This window comes from Puntigrus tetrazona, unplaced genomic scaffold, assembly GCF_018831695.1.
Source record: "Puntigrus tetrazona isolate hp1 unplaced genomic scaffold, ASM1883169v1 S000001111, whole genome shotgun sequence".
NCBI lineage: Eukaryota > Metazoa > Chordata > Actinopteri > Cypriniformes > Cyprinidae > Puntigrus > Puntigrus tetrazona.
Window position 1 is genome coordinate 1,187,306 of NW_025048699.1, and position 24,649 is coordinate 1,211,954.

General features: G+C 41.2%; 2 protein-coding genes across 2 annotated transcripts; both read right to left on the reverse strand.

Annotated features, from left to right (window-relative positions):
* LOC122340957 (macrophage mannose receptor 1) lies at window positions 1-16,523 on the reverse strand. Its single transcript, XM_043234220.1, is given in 51 exon segments — window positions 1-278; window positions 412-560; window positions 651-701; window positions 927-1,109; window positions 1,192-1,443; window positions 1,876-2,065; window positions 2,140-2,375; window positions 2,618-2,717; window positions 3,620-3,774; window positions 4,058-4,204; window positions 4,336-4,455; window positions 4,995-5,095; window positions 5,177-5,247; window positions 5,348-5,517; window positions 5,686-5,907; window positions 5,989-6,239; window positions 6,531-6,541; window positions 6,731-6,982; window positions 7,024-7,186; window positions 7,272-7,387; window positions 7,465-7,578; window positions 7,649-7,803; window positions 8,112-8,285; window positions 8,358-8,401; window positions 8,480-8,613; window positions 8,685-8,751; window positions 9,015-9,069; window positions 9,203-9,347; window positions 9,434-9,588; window positions 9,693-9,827; window positions 9,979-10,125; window positions 10,208-10,342; window positions 10,429-10,461; window positions 10,551-10,661; window positions 10,757-10,876; window positions 10,955-11,122; window positions 11,284-11,325; window positions 11,503-11,647; window positions 11,807-11,889; window positions 12,098-12,256; window positions 12,662-12,763; window positions 12,855-12,974; window positions 13,420-13,502; window positions 13,594-13,729; window positions 13,879-13,997; window positions 14,137-14,246; window positions 14,407-14,630; window positions 14,705-14,838; window positions 14,927-15,039; window positions 15,125-15,270; window positions 16,403-16,523. Coding segments are annotated over 51 exon segments (6,636 nt in total). The 5' UTR covers window positions 16,446-16,523; the 3' UTR covers window positions 1-233.
* Window positions 16,524-17,072: 549 nt separating this feature from the next.
* Window positions 17,073-23,809, reverse strand: klhl8 (kelch-like family member 8). The gene is made up of 10 exons (XM_043234358.1): window positions 23,742-23,809; window positions 22,617-22,807; window positions 21,992-22,540; window positions 21,374-21,560; window positions 21,157-21,300; window positions 20,605-20,716; window positions 20,100-20,268; window positions 19,465-19,624; window positions 19,180-19,381; window positions 17,073-19,102 (listed from the first exon to the last, which is right to left on the reverse strand). The coding sequence occupies exons 2-10, from the start codon at window positions 22,782-22,784 to the stop codon at window positions 18,979-18,981; spliced, it is 1,815 nt and encodes a 604-aa protein (XP_043090293.1). The 5' UTR covers window positions 22,785-22,807; window positions 23,742-23,809; the 3' UTR covers window positions 17,073-18,978.
* Window positions 23,810-24,649: the final 840 nt, after the last annotated feature.

Here is a 24,649-nt window from a genome sequence, read left to right on the forward strand (position 1 = left end):
TTATTTTAAATTCATTTCAAGAAACAACTGTACAGACAAACACTACCACAACAATGCATTTGTGCATACTTAAAAACAATTTACAAAATGTGAACGAGAATAATAAAATGCATACAAAAAAGTAAAAAAAAAACAAATCTGTAGGCTGCTGTTACTACGATTCAGTGTCCGTGCTGATTGAACATGTTTCCGTGCTATAGTTCCTGTACAGAGCCAGATGAATCTCCCACGATTCATGTGTAAGATTCTCCAGCGAAGTTTGGGTTGTTGAATGCAGGCTGTTGACAGATTGTAAAAAAAAAACTTTAAATGCAGAAAAATATCTATAGTGTTGGTTGGCGTCAAACACATTGAACATGTAACATTCTCTCATTCAGGTTAACCAAAGGGTAAAATAAGATAAGAACTTACCACATCAATATTCTTGGTTTCATGTTTAAAGAAGCTGATATCTCCAGGTTTTACGCCCTTCACACTAAAGACGTAGTACATCGCGGCAAGGATCAGCGCTGCAATGATGATGGCTCCAATAATGGCCCCGGCAATCAGACCGGCATCCGCTGTGTCACAAAAAAAAACCACCTCCGTCACAACAACACAAGAACATATAATAGTGTGTGTGAGTAAAACCGCTCAGTTTGTGAACTCACTCGGTGATGGGTCAGTCGGGATGACAATCCCATTATCATCCGTCACATAATCTGAAAACGAGAAAGTGCTGTTAGAAGCAGGGCATGGAGTCATGGAACTGGATGTGTTTTTCTTTCATGTGACTCTTAACTGTGTGTTTGAGTTTGAACTGTGTATGTATGAAGATTTTACATCCAGACCATCTGGTCTGTTCAGCTTACTAAGCTCTGAAAAATGAATGCGTGTGGGCTCTAGTATGGTGTGAGAGTTTGAACGAATCATTGAAGTGACCGTACACTGCCGGTGACGACACACAAAGCCTCTCTTCTGTAAACAGTTGTTGTCGTTCCACGTGCCGTCATGATACATTTCCACGCAGTTCTCTTTGGTCACATCGCCATCGTGATACGCTTCGTTGGGTTCTCCAGGAGCCCAGTTTGTGAAGGCCAGAGCTGACTGATCCGTCCAGGCCCATTCATCTACAGTCAGAATGGACAGAATATCAGCACATCCAATTAAAAAGCACATGAAGAACGAGAGAGCGAGGGATTAGCTGCGTACATGAGCCTCCTCGTGTGAGGCCGATCCAGACGTAATGGTATTTGGTGTAGTTGATGTTCCTGATGAACTCCACATCAGCCCGGCTGTGAATCGAGGCTAATTCCCCTCCATTCACCTCTTGGCAGATGTGTCTTGCCGATGGCCACGAGTAACCCTCTTTTCCGTCGTATACATAGTAGCAATGACGTCCAAATGGATGCCAGCCAAGAATACATTTCCCGTCACCAGGAGCCGGCGTCGGCGGAGGCTTTTCTATGAGAGATTGGAGACAGTTTGTATTAAATTCATGTCTGCTTACAAACATACCCCTGGCTCAGCACCCCTTTACTTCAGTTCAGTCCTTCACACTTATGTGCCTCTAGAAGCTTGTGAATTTCACTTTGTTGTTCTTCCCAAAGAGACACAAAATCACTTTCACTGACTTTTACATTAAATGTTCTCTCCAGGTGGAATGACCTGCCCTACTCGAGTCTTCTCTATTCTAATTCTGTTTTACCCAGTTGTTTTTGGGTTTTTTTACACACTTGACCCTCTATCAATATAAATATATAAATCATTTGCACTTGCATTTTATTGCTTTTTTGATTGTTTTGATCCCTTCTTTTGTCCTCATTTGTAAGTCGTTTGGGTAAAAGCTAAATGACTAAATGTAATTTAACTGATATGAAGCTCGGTCCCCTTTACCTTTGGTAATTTTGCAGATGTAGGGCTTGGTGGCAGCGCAGGCCGTGTCGTTCCAGGTGCCCTGGATGAAGAGCGAGGGAGCATGAATGCTAACGCACCCTTCTCCCGTGTGATTGGTTGGCTCACCGGGGCCCCAGTGCGTGAAGAAAACCGGCCAGCCATCAGACCACTTGTACAAATTGCTGCCAGCCTGCAGAAGAAGAGCAGGTCGTGACTTCTGTGTAATATGAATTAGCTGGTTAAACTCTGGCTGAGCTGAAGTACCAAGCGGCGGAGTCCGATCCAGGCGTCCGTGTCACCCTGCTGCACAGCTGCGGAGATGAAGGCCTGGTCATAGCTCATGTCCACGCTGGCCAGGTTCCCTCCCTCCTTCACACAGGCCTGCTGAGCCTCCTCCCAGTTCTTGGGCTCGGACACTAGCTTATAGCAGTTGCTGTACCAGGTCATGTATCCGGACGGACACGGGGTGCTGGTGGGTGGTGGGACCGGGAGGCTGCTTGCTGTGGAAAACAGGTCAGAGTTGGAATAAACTTCAAGCTAGGGCTGCATGATAAAACGAAATAAAATGATTAGAAGCTAGAGTGGTTAGAGTGAAACACGGTTCTCACAAAATCTCACAAAATTATTTATTTCAAACTATCAAGTTAGAGTATTTATTTTTAAAGATAACAAGTACCGTTAACACTTATCCCTGTTTATATAACTACATTTAGATTGAAGACACAAGTCAAGATGTCAGTACATTTCTTCATAGAGCACACCCATCCTCGCTCGCGGTCACAATTCTCATCATTCCAGCGGCCCGTAACCAGGTGATTATGAGAGATTGAAGTGCAGTGTTCCTGAGAGAAAGACATCAGATATCAGCATCAGCTCCTCTGCATGTGCCATCAACTAGCTGTATCTAAAAATACAATAATTATATATTATATACAGGGATTAGACAATGAAACTGAAATGCCTGGTTTTAGACCACAATAATTCATTAGTATGGTGTAGGGCCTCGCTTTACGGCCAATACAGCATCAGTTTGTCTTGGGGATGACAGATACAAGTCCTGCACAGTGGCCAGAGGGATTTTAAGTCATTCTTCTTGCAGAAAAGTGTCCAGGTCACTATGTGATGCTGGTGGAGGAAAGTGTTTTGTGACTCGCTCCTCCAAAACACCCACTAGTGGCTCATTGATATTTAGATCTGGTGACTGTGCAGGCCATGAGATGTTCAACTTCACTTTCATGTTCATCAAATCACTCCGTCACCGGTCTTGCTGTGTGTATTGGTGCATTATCATCCTATTACACGGCACCGCCTTCAGGATACAATGTTTGAACCATTGGGTGCACATGATCCTCCAGAATGGTTCAGTAGTCCTTGGCAGTGACGCCCAACTAGCACAAGTATTGGATCTAGGGAATGCCATGATATTGCAGCCCAAACCGTCACTGATCCACCCCCATGCTTCACTCTGGGCAGGAACAGTCTGGGTGGTATGCTGCTTTGGGGCTTCTCCACAACGTAACTTTCTCGGATGTGGGAAAGACAATGAAGGTGGACTCATCAGAGAACAATGTTTCATATTGTCCACAACCCGGCCATGTATATTGACTCTTACTGGTGGAATGTGCAATCAATAAAGATTGTCTACCAGGCAGGTCAAATTTAGCCATGAAACCTCCAACACTAAATTGGCTAAATTTCATTGTCCAACCCCTGTATCTATGTCTACACAACAGTAATTCCTCACCTCCCCATCAGCGTTGTTTGGCTCTTTATCGGCCCAATTTGTGTATAAGACCGGACTTACTCCATTACTCCATGCAAACTTCCCTTCATGCAGCCTATCAGATAAACCGATCCAAACGGGTACAACCAGATCCCTGAGATAACTAGCCACAAAATCTGAAGAAAGATTAAAAATGTCACATACTGGGACAATATGAACTACTGTTTGCATGACACGTCATTGTTGATGGATATAAAGAAAGTTCAATGAAAAGAAAAAAAAACAATACATTAACAATACATAAACAATAAATAAGATTAAACATCCATGTTTACCAAGCCATCGTAATAAAAGAGAAATTTCAACTTTGGTTTCAAATTGCAAACAGTGTACTTCAACTCTATTAACCCTCTATTAACAAAGGAAGATCTGCTTTTATTATAAGATCTTACAAATTACCGTTTTCATTCTGGTCATCGATCACAGCGAGATCTCCTTTCTCATTTCGGCACCAGTCCCGTGCATAAGTCCAGTTCGCCTTGACCTCAGACTGATGATGGTGGTTTCCTTTGAATATGTAGCATTTGTTGCGGAATTTCATCCATCCTGGAAAAATCAAAATCACAATGTTTCTATGAAATTGCTGACCTTTGGCAGATTAGCCTAACCAGTCGCTGACTGAATGCCTGTCAAGCTTTATTTCTGGATTTATGCCTGTTGTTTCATGTCAACTGTACCCTGAGGGCAGTTTCCCTCCCATGATGCCGTTGGAGGAGGCGGCGTGTGGTCATTTCCTGGATATTTTTTACACACGTAACCAGCATCGGCACGTCCACAGTTTGCATCATTCCACAAACCTATGGGAAACAAAACATTCATATTTAAACCACTTGGATCTTTGAATGATGTCTCTGAATTCAATAATGCTTTGTTTAAAAATGAACTGTTTAATCTTGTCATTATACAGTACTGACACTCTATTCTCCTATTTGATACTATTAAGTGCTTTGATACAATCTGTATTGTTAAAAGAGCTATATAAATATAGGTGACTTGACAATAAATGTGCAATCTATCTGATTTCTGAATTTAGGCTTTGACTGACACACTGCATTTGGATAGTGAATGTTATTCTTCTTGTTTACATTTAGTTTTACTCTTTCTGAATGAGTAAATAATTCTTGTTTCTAATGTGTTATATATTGGTATATGTTTTGACAAGCTTCCATTAAAAGAAACAGCATTATTATATACCAAGAATATAATGATGTATGGTTTTCAAAAGCATCTAACATTTAATAATTTCAGTATTTTATAAGGTATGATAATATGAAAAACAGCAACATGCGTATTAATATGAAGGTTCCACATCTAGGGTAAAACAATATTAGTGCACCTGGATGTCTGTTCATCTGGACACACTGTTCTTCTCCATTTGCATCATTGGGTTCTCCGGGACCCCAGTGAACATACGTCACCGGAGACAGATCGGTCCACCTGAACACAGAAACAGCTCTACAGGACTGATTTTCACGCTATAATATAATATTATAATGTAATATTCTGTTTAAGGCTTACAAATATTCTCCTCCCGCAACCCCAAACATTCTCATTCCTATCCAGGCTGCAGCCGCCTGACCAGTGCCCACCTGAAAACAACACATAATAGGACTTTCACAAAACTCCATTCCTTTATCTTTAATGTGCTGTCTTACGAGGACAACATTCACAAGCATGGAGCTTTCGTACCAGGCTGACCACATAAGACTGCTCGGTTTCATCAGCGATGGACACAAGACTAGATTTCTCTTCGTAACACCTCAGAAGAGCCACATGAAAGTCCACAATATCTGTGTCGTTATAGTAATAACAGATGCCGTTGTTCTTCCTCCAGCCAGGGTTCGATCCACACTCAGGAGCTGCAGAAAAAAACAGTAATTAACATCTGCAATAAATAAACTAATCCAGACTTTTATATATACTTTTTGTTATTTTGCTATTTGCTCCATATTTTTTATATGTCTCAGCATCTCAGAACACAGAAACGGAAGGAAGGTTATGTTGGTAATAAGTGATTGCACTGGCACCTGGGACGGGTGATGGTGGCTGCGGAGGTATAATTGGTTTCTTTCCTTTAGCAATCATGCAAATCCAGTCCTGGTGGGCATCACAGTTCAGATCATTCCACCAGGATGTTCTATTTTCAGTGGTCACCATCTCCACACAGTTTTCTCGGCCATTGTGATTATTGGGTTCACCATGGCCCCAGTTGGTGTGACTGACCGGCGTCCCATCACTCCAGTGGTAACCTTAGAGAAGAGAGTTTAGAAGATGTTCGATCCACAACCAATCCACATTACGGTTAGTGAAACACCAACAAGCAGACAAACCTCCCTCCACCGAGTTGACACTCAGTCCGATCCACTTGGTTTTTCCCTTCGAGTAGTCGGACAGGAAGAGTTCTTCCTCGGGACTGTGGATGCTGACCAAGTCGGCACCACGGGCGAGACAGTCTTCTCGGGCAGCCTGCCAGCTCTTCTTCTGGGCAAAGTCCACTGTAAACAGCTGCAAAAAAAGCACCAACACAAACACATCAACACACAAACGACCATTAAAAACATAGAAAACTTACGTAATCACCCTTAAAAATGGCTTGTCCTGGGTTTTTACAGGCATCAGCGAGATGGGAGAAGTAAAAATCTAGCAAAAATTTCAGTGGTAAAGGAACCAGTTCATCACTCTCTACACTCCTATATACAATAAAAAAGTGTAACAATTTTGTTTTTTCATTGCATACAGCTACTTAGAGAACAGCAAAAACCACTGGTGTTGTTATAATTACACCCAATATTCATGGTTTAGGTTTGACGTATGATTCTTCCCCTTTTTCCTCTGGAAGATTGTTTTCTCTTGCTGATATGGACAGAAATACTTCTGTTTAATCTAGATCAGGGTCCTGTTCCTGAACATTTCTGGAGAGATATTTGAAGCGTGTGCATGTGAAGAAGTGAACTAAAGCTGCTCATTAATTTCAGCACATGTATGTGCAGTAAATGTAGATGTGAACGCTACTCCTAACAGTACCCCGCTCTGTGTTGCATGTCAGTGAGTGAAAGGCATGGCTTAGATCACCCTGTAGCAATTTCTGAAGTGAGGCTGTCCGCCCCAGCCGCTATCGCATCCGGTCGCTGGAGGCAGCGTTGGAGCTTGAGTCGGTGGAGAGACGCCATTACGAGGAGCTTCACACACAAATGGGAATGATTCTTCACACTGTTTGTTGTTCCAGAATCCTGCCAAAGGGCTGGTGGACATCGTGACACAGGATCCAGCATGGTTATCTAGAGTATGGTGAAATCAGATTGGATTATGAGTTGTGATGTGGTTCTCAGGTCTATATACAGGACAGAAGGATTTGCGGTGTAAACAGAGTAATTACTTGGCTCATTGCGACCCCAGTTAGTATATGTTATTAAAGCGTCGTTGTCCCAGTAATAGTCAACACCCGCTGCCCCTCCTCTCGCCCGAAGGCCGATCCACCAGTCACCGGAGTACCTGCTCATCAGAGCTGTGAAGTGAGCCTGCTCGTATCTGTAGACAGCGACAGCAGCTGAGTGAGCAACTGCACAAACACAGAAGCTGTTTATAACAGAACACAAGAGCTTGAGACACTTACAGGTCCAGGATATGAAGCAGAGTGCTGCTCTGACTCTCACAGAATGCTTTGGCTTCCTCGCGACTTTTAGCAGTTTCTTCAAACCAATAGCAAGAGTACTCAAAAACATCCCAGCCCTGCAGAGCACACACACACATACTGTTAGCCTGACGGTTAGGGTCACTGATGGCCCTCATGAGAGTGAATGACTGACCTCAGGACAGCCATAGATGGTGGGCTGGACAGAGGGCAGAGGATAGTGTCCCTTGGGCATCTTACAGATGTAGGTGTTTAGCTCTGTGCAGGTGACGTCGTTCCATCGGCCCGTCTGAGACAGAAAGCATTACCATGACAATCACTTTCCTGTTTAGTTTTGTGTTTGTTAGTAGAAGCAGTACCTCATGAAACATCTCCACACAGTCCTCGCTGAAGCCCATGTGATTGTTGGGTTCCCCGGGAGCCCAGTGTGTGAACGTGACCTCATGATGATCTGACCATGAGAACAGACCCGAAAAGCCCAGATCATTCAGACCGATCCACACGTCATTGGTGGCTGTTGAGAGAAGAGCACTCATAGCCATCATGCATGTGGAGTTATTACACACAAACATACTCTCACTAATACACACAGACTCACTCACTCATACACTCGCTCGCACATACACATGTATTATGAACATCCAAATGTCTCCTGTGATCACTTGTGTTTAGTTAAATCCTTCCCTTTTATTTCAACAAATACCATCAAAGCCTTGTGACACGAGCAGATGGGAAAGTATGCGATTGAAATGGATATAGCTGTGTATTTAATCACGATTCATGTTTATTTGCATCAAGTGAACTTAGGTGGTACACACGTACCCTGGTACAGGTAACTCTCGAGCCAGCTCTGCTCCGTCAGGGACAGGATCGAGGCCAGATCGGCTCCCAGCTTTCTGCAGGATGTCCTCGCGCTGTGCCATGTCTTCTTCTCCTCAAACGGCTTATAGCAGAACTCTCCAAACTCATACCAGTCAGGACCAGAACACCTCAGCTCTATAGAGACACACTATTCAGACCAAGTACATTTACAACAAAGTAATGATGTTAGTAAGAAAACTGTCTCACCTCCATCAGTAAAGTGGTATGAGACAGAGTAGAGTCCATCAAACCTGCGACACATCACAGTGTATTTTACTCTAAAGCCCACTCTTTAACAAGCAGTATTTCAGAGAAGACTTGAGGCTTACTGTCTGGATACGATGCCGTTCCTGGTGGATCCGCTGTAAAAGTTCTGACCATCAGCTTTAAGAAGAGTGCAGTCTCCTCCATTGTCATTGAGAACCACTCCGGCATGAATCGCAGCAGCACAGATATTTGAGTCCTGAAACAAATTGTATCATGAGCACTCATAATAGATTAAAGCAGTCAGGTTATAATTAGTTAGTATCTTACCCCTCTATAAATGTCTGTCCCGTACACAGAATATGCTTCCATGACACAGCCAGCAGGACAGTGAACCCTGAACCAAACAGGAACCCAAAACAATGAAATAACCTCCAAAAATGAGTTTCGATGACATGGGTAACATACACATACAACTGCAAGATTTCTAGTCCACATTTAGACTAGTAGTTGTTAATCCACAGCACCTTCTGTACATTCATCACTTATTATTTGCATCAATTTGTTAATAATGGAGTCACAAAAGATGTGCTGCTGTGGATCATGAACCAGTGTATTAAGACTAAACCATGGTTTCAGATATTCAGACTCAATAATTACGTCATTCTGTCTACGGAGTGGTCCAGGTTGGGTCTTGCACTACAAGTCACAGCATCTGAAATACAGACAAAAAAGAGAAACAGATTGGCCTAATATACATTGAGGTTCAGATAGGGATTAATTTTAGTTCTATTTCAGTTTTAAGTATGATCCAAAACAACAATTCTTCAAGCTTTGGTTGAGCTCACAGTCTGGTAAGCAGCCCAAAATGTCAAGTCGTAGCCCCACTTGACCATTCCACTCCAGTGGCAGAACACGAACATACTGTGCCGAGATCGGCGTCCCCAACAAACGCGTCTCTGGAGACGTCCTGTCCACAGAACCCGGATACTCCTGCAACAGGACCACAATCAGAAACTCCTGAGCTCATATCTGATCTACGAGTAGTGTGTTTGTGTGTGTAAAGTGTGTGTGTGTACCCCTCCATCACTGCTGTAGTCTTTCCAGGACAGGCCATCTGTGCTGGTCTGGATCTTAAATTTAGTGACCCAGTGATCTGAAGATGGGCAGCCCTGAATGACGACCCCTGTGATCTTCTTCAGCTGACCCACATTCACCTGAATCCAGGAGTTCGCTGAAACACAGTTTGCACATCAGGCAGGATTTAGTTTTTCTTCAAATACCTGAAGCAATGTTATGGGTGATTTTGTGATTCATTTAAATACTGAGGAGACAGACCAGAAGAGGAGGGCATCCAGCAAGAGTTCCCTTTCAGTCTAGCTTGATCTGGTCCTTTACCACTTAGAGATGATGATGCAGAGAGCATTGAATTAGTGATGTTTCCATCCTCTACACCCAACCCTCTCACACACACTGAAAAACACACACACACACACACACACATCAGGGAATGTGTCACATACTGAATACAGTAACATTTACTGACCATGCTGCGTGTGGTTTTGCATTAGAAGGTCTTAATTCATTTCATTCATATTCATGTTGTCAGTAAAAGTGTCCTCACCATTCTGCTCACAGCTGTAGACCACCTCCAGGTATTTGGAGACGGTGGGGCAGGGATCAGGGTCCGTGCGAGCAAACAGGAAACAGTACTGTCTGTTATCACAGTTCTTCCTGGCCAAAGCCAGCGTGCCCTCAACAGTACACACACCTGCAGGGTTCATTCAGTCCATCAGAGATACTGCATGAACACTTCAAATGCTCTTATTTTCACTCTCAACACTGTGATTTACCTGAGGCGTCATCTCCATACGGACAGATCTTGTCACTGCGGCGCCCATAAAAAGCAGACTGGATGTTAATAACGCTGTTCTCAGGGCAGTGAAGGACCAAGCTGGAGTCCTGACATGCATATGTTGTGTAGAAACCTAGAGTTACAACAAAAGAACAAACTCAGCGAGGCTCAAGAGCCTTGAGAGTTTCGTGGCACACAAGAAACAGAAGCTAAACATACCATCATGTGGCGGAGGAGGCTCGGGTGTGTTCCCTAAAAAAAGCAAAAGATGTATTTTCTAAACATTTGTAAATTTTGCTCAGTATTATTTCTATGGGAAAGAAAGGGGCAGAGGAATATACCACGGCGTTTGCAGATATACCCTCTCTTGTTCTCGCAATTATCATCGTTCCATGCTCCAGAGTTGATTAAAATGGACAGGCAGTCTTCACCATAATAATCATCAGGGTTTCCTTAACAGTAAATGAGAGGCGCAAATTATCTTCTTCATTAAAATTTTGGCTCATTAAAAGGTACTTAAAGGTCTCAAATCTTTTTGCAGCTTCACCTGAAGCCCAGTTTATATATCGGAATGGAGAGCCGTCCGTCCATGTCCAGCCTCCCTCGGTGATGGAGTCATGTGCTCCCATCCACAGAGAAACGCCCGTGGGAACCGACTGGACTTGAGCTGAGCGTGCACAAGAGATGTGTGAGAGTAAGTGCATCTGGAACACCTTTAGAGTCTGTTGAGTAACTGGATACTAACCATGGATGAAGGCTTGTTCAAACGGCTCAGTGATGCTGACGAGATCTCCACCCTGATTCACACAATCCGCGCGAGCATCAGCCCACTTCCTCATGGACAGAGAAATGAACAGGTAGCAGTAATCATTAAACGGGTCAGCAACCCAGGAGCCACATTTAGCATTCCAGCCTGACAAAAGAAGCAGAAGAAATTAATTCAAGAGCTCAGGCACGGATAATCAGATGCTTACAATTTGTTAGACGGAGACAGATATGCAATGTAAAACTGAGAAACAAACACAAATGTGTGACGTGTTAGTATTTGGTGTGAAAAGAGTAATAAAACAGTACCTGGACCAGATGTTGGGGGAGGTGGTGGCCCTTGACCTTTTGCTGGAAGAATTTGATCAATATCAGTATCATCTCAAAATCACACCAATAAAAAGAATAGACTTGATTCTTTAAAGTCGGTCAATAAAGACTAGTGTAGCTCACTTTAACAATGTTCTAATAATTGTGCTCAATCAATAATACAACCAATCAGACAGGAAAACCCTAGATTGTTCACACCTTTCTGGCAGATGAAGGGGTAAGTAGATGAGCAGGGTAGGTCGTTGAGTTTCCCCGTATCGTGGTGCTCAGTGCCACGAATGTGAACACAGTCTTCATCATTCTGCCAGTTATCAGGCTGATTCGTCTCCCAGGGAAGAAAGTTCTGCAGAGGCCAGAGAGAACAGACAAGCTCCTCAAACGCTTGACATGGATCAAAATAAAGCTTCAAATAAATGGATGCGGAACTGCCAAAATATTGTTAATCTCCCAAAGCTTTTTCACTTTGTGGGTTGAAATGTATATTTAATGTCTGATCACTTACTGCTTGAGTTCCATCACTCCACACAAATGTTCCCTCTTTGACAATGTCATTGAGACCCACCCAAGAAGATCTGCTCATGTGGGCTGCGAGATCAGAGCAAAAACAAAACATTTCATATACAACCATGCTTGAATGCTTAGGCATTTACTGTATTCTTATGGTATAAATTTTACCTTGATAGCAAGAAGTCAATTGAACAAACTACCCAAAAGTGTTATATTACATGATTTTTTTCCAGTGTTTTGTTGGCAAAATTATCCAGTTCTTTAATGGACCAGTCTTCTCTCTTACCTGTCAGAAAGCTGACATCCACTTCGTTGTGGATGCTGACCAGGTGTCCATTCTGAGCCACACAATAATTTTCTGCATCCTGCCAGTTCTTGACTGTTTCAGTCTCAAAGTGATAGCAGTACTCACCGAAGAGAAGGTAGCCTTCATCACAGTGTGAGTCTGCAGAAAAAAAAATCAGTAAACCATAACAAAAACAAAACCCTGACATTTCTATGATCACATTCAGACCAGAACAACGTTCAGACCAACAAAAAAAAATCCAGCAGAACAGAAGAATGAAAACGCAAAAATCACTCTCTCAAAAAAGACAGCTTCTTTCCTTACAATCAATTGTTGCTTTGCAAATTAGTCTGTACATGAGCACCAACAAGTTGTAGTTTTATGTAACAGCTCTGGCCATGTGACCAAAAGTGTGAATTCTACTGGTTGGCCAGTTTTCTTCTGAGTGTTATGTGAGAGAATAGAACCCTTCTCTGCAAAACCAACGTCATATGACTGTGTCATTATGAAAATATACATTAAAGTACGTTCAACCAGCTCAACATGGGATTTTCTGTAGATCACCTGGAGCTGTTGTGGGATTCACATTCTGTCCTCCAGGCATCTTGCAAATATACCCCAGGTTTTTAAAGCAGTTGGCCGTTTCCCATTTACCAGCATAATTTCCTATTACAAGCAAAAACAGATTCAGTTAAATTTTAAGAAAACCTTTCTAAAGCTTTCTCCCTGCACTGAATAACTCAATGGAGAATCTTACCGGTGTAAATCTGGCCACAGTCCCACAGGTTTGCTGAGTTCTGAGGGAAATTTGGGCTCCAGTTTGAATACTCAACTGCAGTTTTGTCCACCCAACTAAATGTGCCATCTTGGTCCTTATCTGTTTTCAAATTCAGAAAAACACCAGGATGAGCTCAATGAACTGTTCACATTCAGATCACTAATACAAATCATAGTAATACTGATCAGAGACCATCTTATGAATTATAAACAGTGGATATTTTCTGTTTTATTCTAGCTCCAGATCAGAGCTAGCCTTTTATGAAGATTTGTGATGACGCAAGTCCTTGCGAGGACTTAGGACTGAATACTTGACATTAACTAAATGCATGATTTTATAATTTTACATCTGAACATTACTTTGACCGATAAAATATCTTGCTTAAATGTATTTTCGAAACAATATATATCGTGAAAAGTGCCATACAAATAAATGTGAATTGAAATGTATTGCCTTTTAGAAACAGAAGTTCGATTAAAGTACACACCTTAGGAGCATTCAAAGAGCTTCATTTGAAAAATTTTACAAGGTCTGTATCACTCACCTGAAATGCCAATCCACAGATCAGGTATATCTACTTGGTGAAAATCAGGTAACTGTGCATTAATAAAGAATTGCTCCTCTTCGCTAGAGAAAAAAATAAACATAGAAATTAAGTATGTATGTAACTCATTACTATCCAAACAAAACTGCCTTAATCTTTAGTGCTTATTCTCACTTTTTGATGGTCACTAGGTTTGCACCCATGTCAAAGCACTTGGTCTGAGCCAGATACCAGCTGGTCAGGAGATTCTGGTTACTGACCACCCAGTAACAGTTTCCAGAGAAACTCAACCATCCAGAAGGACAAATGGCTGGAGTGACAAAAACAGAAGAGCAAAGCACTGAATCAAAACAACTGAAATGCACAATCATGATGATTATGTAAACCTAACAGCTCAGTCATGCACGATACTGCATCGGTGCACAAAAAAAAAAAGAATTGATAATGTTTGGATCTTACTATTCAAAGCTTTCTTGCACATGTAAGGTCTCTCAAAACGGCAGACATGTGATCTCCATTTCCCATAATCCTCTCCTGATTCTTTTATCATAGCAGTGCACAATCCATTGGCTTTGTCACTGGGTTCGACAGTAAGAGTTATCCCAATGTTCAAGACTTTGGTTTTTAATTTTATTACAGTGAAAAACACTTTCTTTGAGTTATAGTTTCGAAAAGAAAACTAACAAGGTACTACAACAAGTTTAGCAGTTGACTTACGTGAGGTCAGGTTGTCCTGGTGGCCAGTTTACGTAAGTGGATGTACTCGCATCAGACCAGGTGAAAGTTGTGGCATTTGGTTGTATTTCACAGGATAAAGTTGTGCATTTCTGTGAAAAGAAGGGAAGTGAACACAGATGACATTCAACAGAAATATATCAACAATGCAACTGCTTGATGTGCAGTTTTGCCCTGAATTTTAAGAAAATAAGTGTAAAATAATTGTTAGGAAACGATTCAACAGGTTTCGGTGCATGTTGTAATTCTCACCATTGTGGAAAACCCAATCCAGAGGTCAAAGGAGGACGCGTCTAGCCGACTGGTGACATACTGCTCCTCTTCAGAAGAAGTGATTGACACCAGGTCTCCTCCCTCTCGGACACAGTCACTGCGAGCCGATGCCCAGCTCTTCCTGACGCCCGCTCGTCTCTTATAGCAGTTTGAGCCAAAGGTCTGCCATCCATTGGCAGAGTCGCAGACCGGAGCTGGGTTCGCTGGAGAGAGACAGATGTGTCACGCACCAGCAGACACACATGGATGCTATATGAAGTTAGTAGATCATACATACGGTTTGACCGTTTACAGATGTACTGGCGTCTGGCTGTGCAGGGTTCATCATTCCATCTACCGTCATTAGCTCCCAGAACCTGCCCACAATCCTCATTATCTGCCCAGTTGTCTGGCTGACCCTCCTTCCAATACCTGCAATTCACAGAATCACAGAACACCATCATTTATCATTACAGACACATCTGGGAAATCAGCTTCTAGGAGTGAACTTCTGACTCACGACAGGTAAGGATAGTAAACAGTCCCATCACTCCATTCCCAGTTCCCCTCAGATGCCACATCATTCAGTCCGATCCAGTAGATGGAGGTGCCGATCTGTGTTCGGACCCACGTCTGACCCGAGCAGAGACAAGAGCATGCTCATCATTACACGAAAGGGGACTATTTCTCATCGTTACTGTGGTGGTGTGCGTCTCACCCGCTCATGAAGGTCCTGGATGCTCATCAGATTACTTCCTTTACTGACACAGTCCTCCAGTGCGTCATGCCACGATTTCATATCAGAAGAGAAGAAATAGCATCTGTCCTCATACGACCGCCAGCCCTCCTCACACTGACTGAAGCCTTAGATGAAACATTATTGTTATTGATAAACATCTTATTGTTCCTCATATTACTCACAAACCTGTTCAACTTAGAAAAATCAAAAGCCTTTCCTCTCAAACAAGTTGTATTTTATTATATTTGGCTAAAAACAAAGAGAAGAAACATTTCCGCTTGCAAAAGACAATGGTCAAATTCTCTATCATAAAAAAAGCCTCATGACTGAAATGTAAAGCTCAAACTTGAGTGTCATATGCACTGCTAATATTTTACTGCAAAGGGTGTCATAAACAATCATATGTGTCCCTGGACCACAAAACCAGTCATAAGGGTCAATAATCTTTCCATTGATGTATAGTAAGTTAGGATAGGACAATATTTGGATGAGATACAACTATTTGAAAATCTTGAATTTAAAAAAAAATCAAACCAAATCAAAAATAAAGTTTTGATATATTTATGGTAGGAAATGTACAAAATATTTTAATTGAACAAGATCTTTACTAGAAGAAAATTTTATCATTTTGAATCATCGTAACAACGTAATTTTGGCCATTGCTACAAATGCACCTATACTTCTTATGACTGGTTTTGTGTCACAAATGGTTCAAATCAACTGCCAAAAAATCATAATTTTCTGCGTTTACCTCAGTTGTAAAGACTTCAAAGCCAAATGACTCACTTTTGTGTCCCACTGCTTTCTCAAACTAAAATGCCAACTTCATTTTGGTAAATTATTTGAAGTTTACTGCTACTGTCAATGCAACATGGATTTAAAACATTTATTGACACAATCTACATTTATTAAATAATATATTTAGTTTGTCGATCAACGTTGACAAAACTTTAAACACATTTTCCCACCTATGTTAAATTTAAAATTCATATTTTATATATATATAAAATGCATCTTTCTGTTGTTGAGTTTGGCAATAATGTTGAATACAATTTTCAGCATTTCCTCCAATGAAGCAATGAAGTGTAAATTTAACACTGATTTAAACTGTACTAAATTATTCTGAGATCCTGGATAAAACTGCCAGGGATAAACAGTCACAATTAACACAGAATGATGCTTTTACCATTTCTACAAAGTGGTTCCTCTATTAACTGTGTTCTATTAAATTTACTGTAAACATTATTATGAACTTACCAGAATGGATGAGGCCAATGAGGGTGAAGACTAACAAAAACATTATAGAATTTTTTAACAAGTTTTTTAGTCTGTAACTGGAAGCAGCATTACGCGGGTTTATTTTTCTGTCATTCCACACACCTTTCCTCCGGAGATCTGCACATCACCACACAATGAAGGCTCTTTTCACCCTCATCAGAGTCCAAAGAGTAAGTTGTAAACCATCTGTGATCATCTGATGCTGCGACACACGTTAATATCCACCACAATCCAATTCACAAAAACATGTGACATGTCAGTACTTTCTGAAGAATACGTTACAAATTAGTACGTGTGATTGATTCCAGGAGATTTGACGTCAAAAACGTTTCATTTACAGATATAATGAATAAAAGAACTGGGCAAATTTACAATAATCAAAGTTTCAATATATAGGACTGGACCGAAATGTTTTTGAACAAAGCTAAAACATTTCAGTCTGCACATTTATTACATAATCATAAGTATTTCAAATGTTTTTTGTTTTAGGTCAGAAGTGTTCAGAGATGGGAGATTTCTTGAAGAAAGGCATCTGGAACGAACTGAGCAAAAATAATCAGAATGGAAATAATCAGAACGTTTGTTTTGACACAAAATATTTATTTCAAAGCACTTTAAACTTAAAAAAACCAGAACCCTGAAGACGGTGTTTGTTCTCTTGTCACCTTTTATTTATTTTTTTACAATACAGAGTGTGTATTGTGTTAAAACAGCGAAATAGTGTTAAAATAATGCAAAAGAACAATAAAAAGTCAGTTTAACGTTGCATCCAAACCAATTTATTTCAAATAGTTTCGGTGCAATCAAGTTGATAAAGTTATCAAAAATGCTCTCTAAGCAAGTCAGAAACATTTTTTAACTGATTTAAGCAGATTTACTTAAACACTAACATGAAGTGCAGAAGTCAATGTGTCCATGCTAAACACAGAACTAGACGCAGGTGTAAAATAACAGCAACAAAAGTTTCTCTGCACACATTTGTTGATTGTTTCTTTTGTGATTCTAATTTTATTCAAATTTCAAAGTTCAAAAAGCTTGTCGCAGAACCCTTATGACAGCACATATTTTAGGACAATATATTTTGAATAAGATCTTTTACGTGCGTGTTACTTTTTAACCATTTTATAGCGACGAAATGGACGGTAAACTATAAAAATGCAGCAAATACAAAACTAAAATATAAATTACACAACGCCGTTCATTAAACCGCTCACGTGGGTTGATGTTAGATAATCTGTTTACTGGCGCAACGGATTGTTGCAATATTATATTCACATTCAAACATATGGCATGAAATGTATTACTAATCTATACGTCTTCAAAAACCATGGTTTCAAAACACAGAAAAGTTTTTTTTTTAATTTTGTGACAATTGAAACAAGAAGAAAAAAAAAAGCACAACTATTAAGCCAAACAGTAATATATACACATAGGTAAATAAGCCAAGAGTCACTTCTATCAAACACACTGCATTTAAATCAGCAACTACAGTCGATACCCAAGTATCTGTGGACAGAATAAAGTTACACAAATATTAAATAAATCGCTCCATGAATATATTTATTTTTGTTTCACATCACTGAATGCAACCTTAACAATAATGTAAAACACAAATTTCAACGACAGTTCTCAAATATCATCTTATTTCACTAGAGTCCAAACAATAATTGCTGTATACAAGCAACAATATGAATTGTTTTTCAATTCTTCTTAAAAAAAAAAAAAGATGCATTACATAAAATAAATATTTCATTTTTAGAATTCAGACGTTATTTTCTATTCAAGACTCAAGTCACACTGGAAAAAGAAAACGCACCAGACTCAAAGATCTCAATGCATTCCCTCATGGTACAACACATCGGTTTAAAAATGCAAACTTTTTTAATATTTATTATCGAAATCATGTAAAACAAGGTGAACACAATAAAGCAATCCAGAAAAGCTTTACATTTGTAATAGACCAAAGCAACATAAAGCCTTTCTGAGCTTCTCTCGGGTGGCTGTTCATGTTTGGCAGTGAAAAGCAGAACAGAAGCACAATCCTTTATCACACATCATTGCTCTAGATTCGTCTGCACAAACCTAAAGCTGGAACCGAATCTAATCGTTATACAGACTTTATGCAGGGTTCCATTAAGACACACGACAGAAATGCCATCCCGTGAATCTCTCGTTTTGTCCTGATCGCGTCTGTGATTGTACGAACGCAAAACACCCGGCTACAGAACAATCTCTTTTGACCGTTCTTTGCACCCTGAAGTCACAAAACTGTGATTTTTAACCAAGTATCAGATGTCATTCTGCCTTTCGAACGCTTCACTGAGCTCATGTCATGGATATTTAGAGGAACGAACTTCTGCTTCTGAACGCTGTAGTCTGGTTTACTGATGATTTCTTATCGTCTTTTGGAGAAATTACTTTCAGCAGTTCAAGCAGCAAAAAACACCAGATACAGTGATCGCGTGAACATTAGAAAAAAATTTAAAAAAAAAACAAACGGAGTGCATTCAGGCAGAAGCATTAGTGTTGTAGTGCGTCAAAGGATGACGATGTGACTACATACAGTCAGCCACATTACTGGAGCCCTGGCCGACATCTCGAATCTGACTGATGTGAGTGGAACAGACGGCGACTCCGGCCCCGGCCCGACAGTGAGACACAGAGCCCACCAGCTCCCATCTGGAGCAAAAACACACACAAACACACTCATTCTATCTGAATGAACTCGCGATCAATGCTCTACATTTATATCTCACCTGTTCATCCGGGGCTCGAAGGCCTCCACCGTGTTCAGGTAGATGTTTCCATTGTGTCCCCCCACGGCAAAGACACGCCCCATCACTGTGGCAACGCCAACTCCGCCCCTGGGAGTGGTCAACTCCGCCATATACTCCCAGTGATTGGTCCTGGGGTCGAAACGCTCCACTGAGCTCAGCGGAGAATTGTCGTCAAACCCGCCTTCAGACAAACACGAGCACATGAAGCTCACAAATATCACTCCGGCTGAAAATGAGAACGATTAGGAAAATTCTGGTCGTTACCAACAACATAGAGGCATCCGTTGAGTTCGCTCACACCGTTCCCAGCACGCCGCTGGCCCATCTCTCGCACATCTGTCCATTTGTTCAGGTGAGGATCGAAACGCTCCACGCTGGACAGAGATGCCACGCCATCATTTCCTCCGACCGCATACACATAGCCCTGATGAACACAACCAAACCCTGAAGTCTCAGCTCAATAGAATAGAAGTAAAAGCTTGTCTGGGCAGCTGAATATTGTGCTGAACGAGAATAAAATAGCATGTTAAGATCAATTAAGTCTCTTATGAACAAGTTGTTAATTAAAGGATTTCCCAGTGTGTAGCACACAGTTCACTCTCTTTTTACTCCTGCCATATGATTGGTCACTTGTCTGTGCAGACAATCTGTGATTGGCTATAATGCCCAACGCTGTTCTAAACAAGACCATCAAAGATCGCTCACACACAAACGCACAGAAGTGTTTAAAGCAGCATTGATCAGCTGTCCCAATCATCTCTTTATTTAAGTTAGTCTTATAACATTACTGCCCTATGCATATTTCCTGATTTTATATCAGCATTCTTTTTGCTGACGATACGGCTAGTGTCTTAGTGTACAGTAGTGTGTAAGTGATTCAGTATGAGCTTCTTTCATACCCCGAGCGCCACAGACCCCACGCCTCCCCTGGGTGTGTTCATCGGGGCCACGGCGCTCCAACGATCAGACTCGATGTCGTAACGCTCCACGTCACTGAAGCAGGAGTTATCGTCGAGGCCGCCGATAGCGTAGATGGGTCCGCCGAGAGCCGCCAGAGCAATCCCCCTCCTGACAAACACGGGATAACCTCTTATGTACAATATCTTCATTAGCTTGACGGGTGCATGGACTTGATCCCATGATAATCAATCAATCAATACATCAATCCGACCCACTTCTGCTTATCTGTGGCCGGGTCACGGGGCCAGCTGCCTAAGCAGGGACACTTGGAGACTTCCCTCTCCCCAGGCACTTCCTCCAGCTCTTCCGGGGAACACAGAGGCATTCCCAGAGAGAAATAGCCCATTCTAACTACATAGTTGCAATTCATTGTTGTTTCATTACTATTTAAAGTATGAAACCTTGTTAGTTATCAGGTCAATGAAACCTTGTTAGTTATCATACCGTTTTGTGTTCATGGAGGCTTTCATCATCCATTTGTTGGTATGTGGATCAAACATCTCCATGTTCCCGAGGTGCTCGTTGCCATCATGGCCTCCAACAGCATAAACTTTCCCTATAAAAATGACAAATGTGAAATTTTAGTCAGGTGTTTTTGTCACTTTTTGTAAGCTGGAGGTTCTAGTATTCCCCGAAGCGTTTACTTGTGCACAATGTTCAACTCTGACTACAAATCTAATAAAACCAAATTTAGGGTTAACTTTTAATTATTTAGTATTAATTATTTAATCAGAACTGACTTATGTATGCTCAGTAATTACAACAAATAAACAGTGATATTTAGTGTATATGAATAGATAATATTTGTAATAAGCAGTCTGTGACAAATGAGCTAGGCCTAACGCCAATTTTTTCTGTGTAAGAGTTTCGCAACCAATATTTAAAAAAAATACAAATGCAATGAAAATACAGGTATTGGTACTCGACAAAAAGTGGTGCATCCCTACTTTTAATTAAGTGTTAGAGTTAGGGAAATCACTGTTTTAACTTTCTCACCTGCTACTGAAATCACTCCCACATGTCTGCGTCTGCTGTTCATTTCAGGCCCGAAGAACCAGCTGTTTTTACTGATGGAGTAACACTCGATACTGCGGAACGGGTCACCGGAGCCGCCCCGTCCTCCGACGCAGAACAACACACCTGTCAGAGATCTCCATTAAAGACAGCAGAAGAACGCAAGAGTGTAAGAAGAGCCTCTGCTGTATTTCCTGACCTGCGGTGTGCTTGCGTGGAGTCGTACGGATCGAATACTCAAAGTCAGGAACGCTTTTGTTACTAAGGTGCAAATGATAATTCCGAGCTTCATCCAAAAGGTCCCTGCAGTTCAAATTGGCCTTGATCATCTCCTCCTTGGCAACAGTGGCTGTGAGGAAATCCACTGGCAGCAGAGGAAGACGCACCTGTGTGAGAAGAGAACAACTTCTATATTTGCTGACAACAAGAGCTTAAAAGCAAACGTTGGATCTGTGCAGCACCATCACTCGCTAACCAGATCCTACAGCGTACTTCAGCATTTGACCATGTGTTCATATGTCAGGATATTTCATCAGGCAAATTTCCTCACATGAGAGGTCATGTTCTCTCACTACAAGGCCCTTCTCGCTCTCCAGAGCGAGTGAAAGGGCTGGTAAAATCACTTCTCTGAACTACTGTGGTCCAGAACAGTCTCTTCCCTTAAGCTAATCCATCTCATGAACACTCAACTTGGCATTGTGTAAAACATCACTTATAAATACATTTATTTATCTCTTTCTGACTGCGATACTAAAAAGAGTGTGTAAAAAAAAAAAGAGCCCCCGACAACTTTCTATGCCAGCCCTAAGCAGCTAACCTGAGACATGATCTGATCCAGCCAGACGTCATGGTGTTTCAGATTAGCTTTGAGCCATTTAACGGCGGCGTTGTAGACCTGAGTCTCGGACTGAATGTTCAGGTCGCTGGAGGCCAGCAGCGTTTTGAGGTGCTGAGGCGAGACGCAGATGAAATCCTCACACTCCACCACTTCGCTGAAATGCTCACAGGCATAGCGGTCGGCCATGTCCATCAGGTCCACCCTGTTGTGACTCTCTGCGAAGGTGCGGACGGCCAGACAGTTGGAGGGGTGGAAGTGAGCTTTCATGTATTCGCAGCAGGCCCGAGCGATCAGCTCCACCTGCAGAATACACGCAGCATACAGCAGCGGCTGGACGTTATCCACCGTCAGCGTCAGGCGGGAGGAGTACGCGAAGCGCACCAGGTCCTGGATGGCATCGGCATCGAAGTCTCGAATCTCAATCAAATCCTGTTTGGCCTCAGCCATGTCTGAGAGGAACATGGCACGAAAGTACGGCACCACACAGGCCAGAACCAGTTTGTGACATGGTATCAATCTGTTCCCAACCTTGAGAGAAAACGAAAAGGAAAAGAATTAGAAACAGAATAAGCTTGTGTGTGACCGCGTTCACTCCGCCAGATACCTTCAAGGTGACGTCACACAGCTCTCCGTTCTCGTAAAACTGTCTGAGGGAGTTATGGAAATCCTTCCAGGCCTCTTTGGCCTCAAACACGAACGATCCGTCCGTGTCGCTCTCGCTAGGAGTCGGCTGCGACGGGCGTTTCTGCTGCTTCCCATGTTCCGGCACCATGTCTCGCTCACACACACCAACACCTGCATGGACACAGACACACACACATACTCTCAAGCGTAAGGCAACTTGAGTATAAAGCAGACTGTGAACACATAATACATTCAAATAGAACAAAATACATCTCAATTGAGAAGACGGTTAAATCTAATTATTGACATGCTGTTCGTAGAGTCTGTTAAACGGCTCTTCTGAATGGGCCCTGTGTTAGCAGACATGGTCACACACACACACACACACACACACACACCATCTTTGTTCCAGTCACAGTACAGTTATTCTTTATACTGAGAAACAGACTCTTTAAACACTGTGACTCAACTAGATCATAACAATCATAAACATTCATTCGAGCATCACTGCTCACATGATATGAAAATGACTGTAAGAAACTTTTTAAGTAGACTATAAAGACTTTATGGCTGCTGGAATTGGATGAATTACACTTTATCTCTTCAAAAACGCTACACAAATATAAATATTTGCTGTATATAAATATAAATATATACTGTGTATGTGTGTGTGTGTGTGTGTGTGTGTGTATATATATATATATATATATATATATATATATATATATATATATATATATATATATATATATGAAATAAACGACAATAAAGCAGCAAAAACATTGCATGTATTATCAGTTAATGAAAATTGTTATGTTGTTTTTAATCGCATAAGTAACAGCTTCAAAGCTGTGTGCCAATGCACGTTAATAAACTGCATTTAAGATCTACTTATTTTAACACGGTTAGTTTTCTTTACTACGTATAATGTAATTGTTTAAACAACCAAAATATGACAGCATGAGCTGAAACATAAACAAAAAAATCGGGACAGATTCACGAGCAGGAAATATCAAAGATCAACGTTACTGACCGCTCGCAATTCATTAAAACAAAACAAAATTCAACTACATATATGAATTTAATGCTTTTGTCGATGTTTTACCGCATTTTCTACAGCCACACTTCCACTACGGACGGGTCGACGGCACTTCCGCGTTTTGAGGCGCTATGAACTCTGGACTTTGAAGTCCAAACCAATGAAAAGCTTTCAGTCTGTCACGTGTTCCACAGACAGATCGGGGAGATCATATGACATAACATAAATAAACATTCTACTTCAAAGGATTTTACAGTAAACTAATAAATACATCTATCATAAGCTATAGCCTACGTATTCTTTCAAAATACAAGACATAAGTAAGCTACATTTCACAAAAAAAAAAAAAAAAAAAAAAATTAATTAATTATATATAATTAATTATTGGTCATATGGATTATAAAGTGTTGGGCAAAGTAATGCATTCAAAATGAGGTAATCTTTGTAATTTAAAAAGTATACTTACATCCTCCCAGTGGGACACTGAAAATCAGCACGGGAGGAAAAGCACGATCTGATGGTCCCTCTTGATGTGGAGGAGCGGCAGGTCTACTCTGAGCTCCTCCCGAATGATCTCCAAAGGAAGCACCCAGCCACCCTCTAGAAGAAAGTCATTTTTTATCGTGCGTGTTTTTTTATCGTCTATGTCCGTATTTTACCGTTTTTATAGAAATATTAGAATTACATATCTAACACATAGATTTAACTGTCATTGTGTTTACAAACTTGCATGTATAATTTAAATAAATAATTGCATGAAATCGGATAAAAAAACCAAATCATTTTAAATAAGAAAGCAGCATTGCAGCATTAACTGGCGTGCATCTTGCAGTGATCACCAATGATCGGTTATGCACGGATCTTGCTCATGTCGATTTGGTTGATCTTGGAGAGCTACAGTCCTGAAGAGTTCAGTTTAATCCTGATCAAACACACCTGGACCAGCTAGTCAAGGTCTTAGGGTTACTAGAAAG

Excerpts from the sequence above, each read along its gene's own strand:
- klhl8 (XM_043234358.1), bottom strand. The coding sequence starts at position 22,784 with ATGGTGCCGGAACATGGGAAGCAGCAGAAACGCCCGTCGCAGCCGACT. Across the intron at positions 20,269-20,604 it reads GCCTCCATGAACACAAAACG|GAGGGGGATTGCTCTGGCGG; the intron begins GTATGATAACTA and ends CGTGTTTGTCAG. Across the intron at positions 19,625-20,099 it reads TGGGGTCTGTGGCGCTCGGG|GGCTATGTGTATGCGGTCGG; the intron begins GTATGAAAGAAG and ends TGTGTTCATCAG.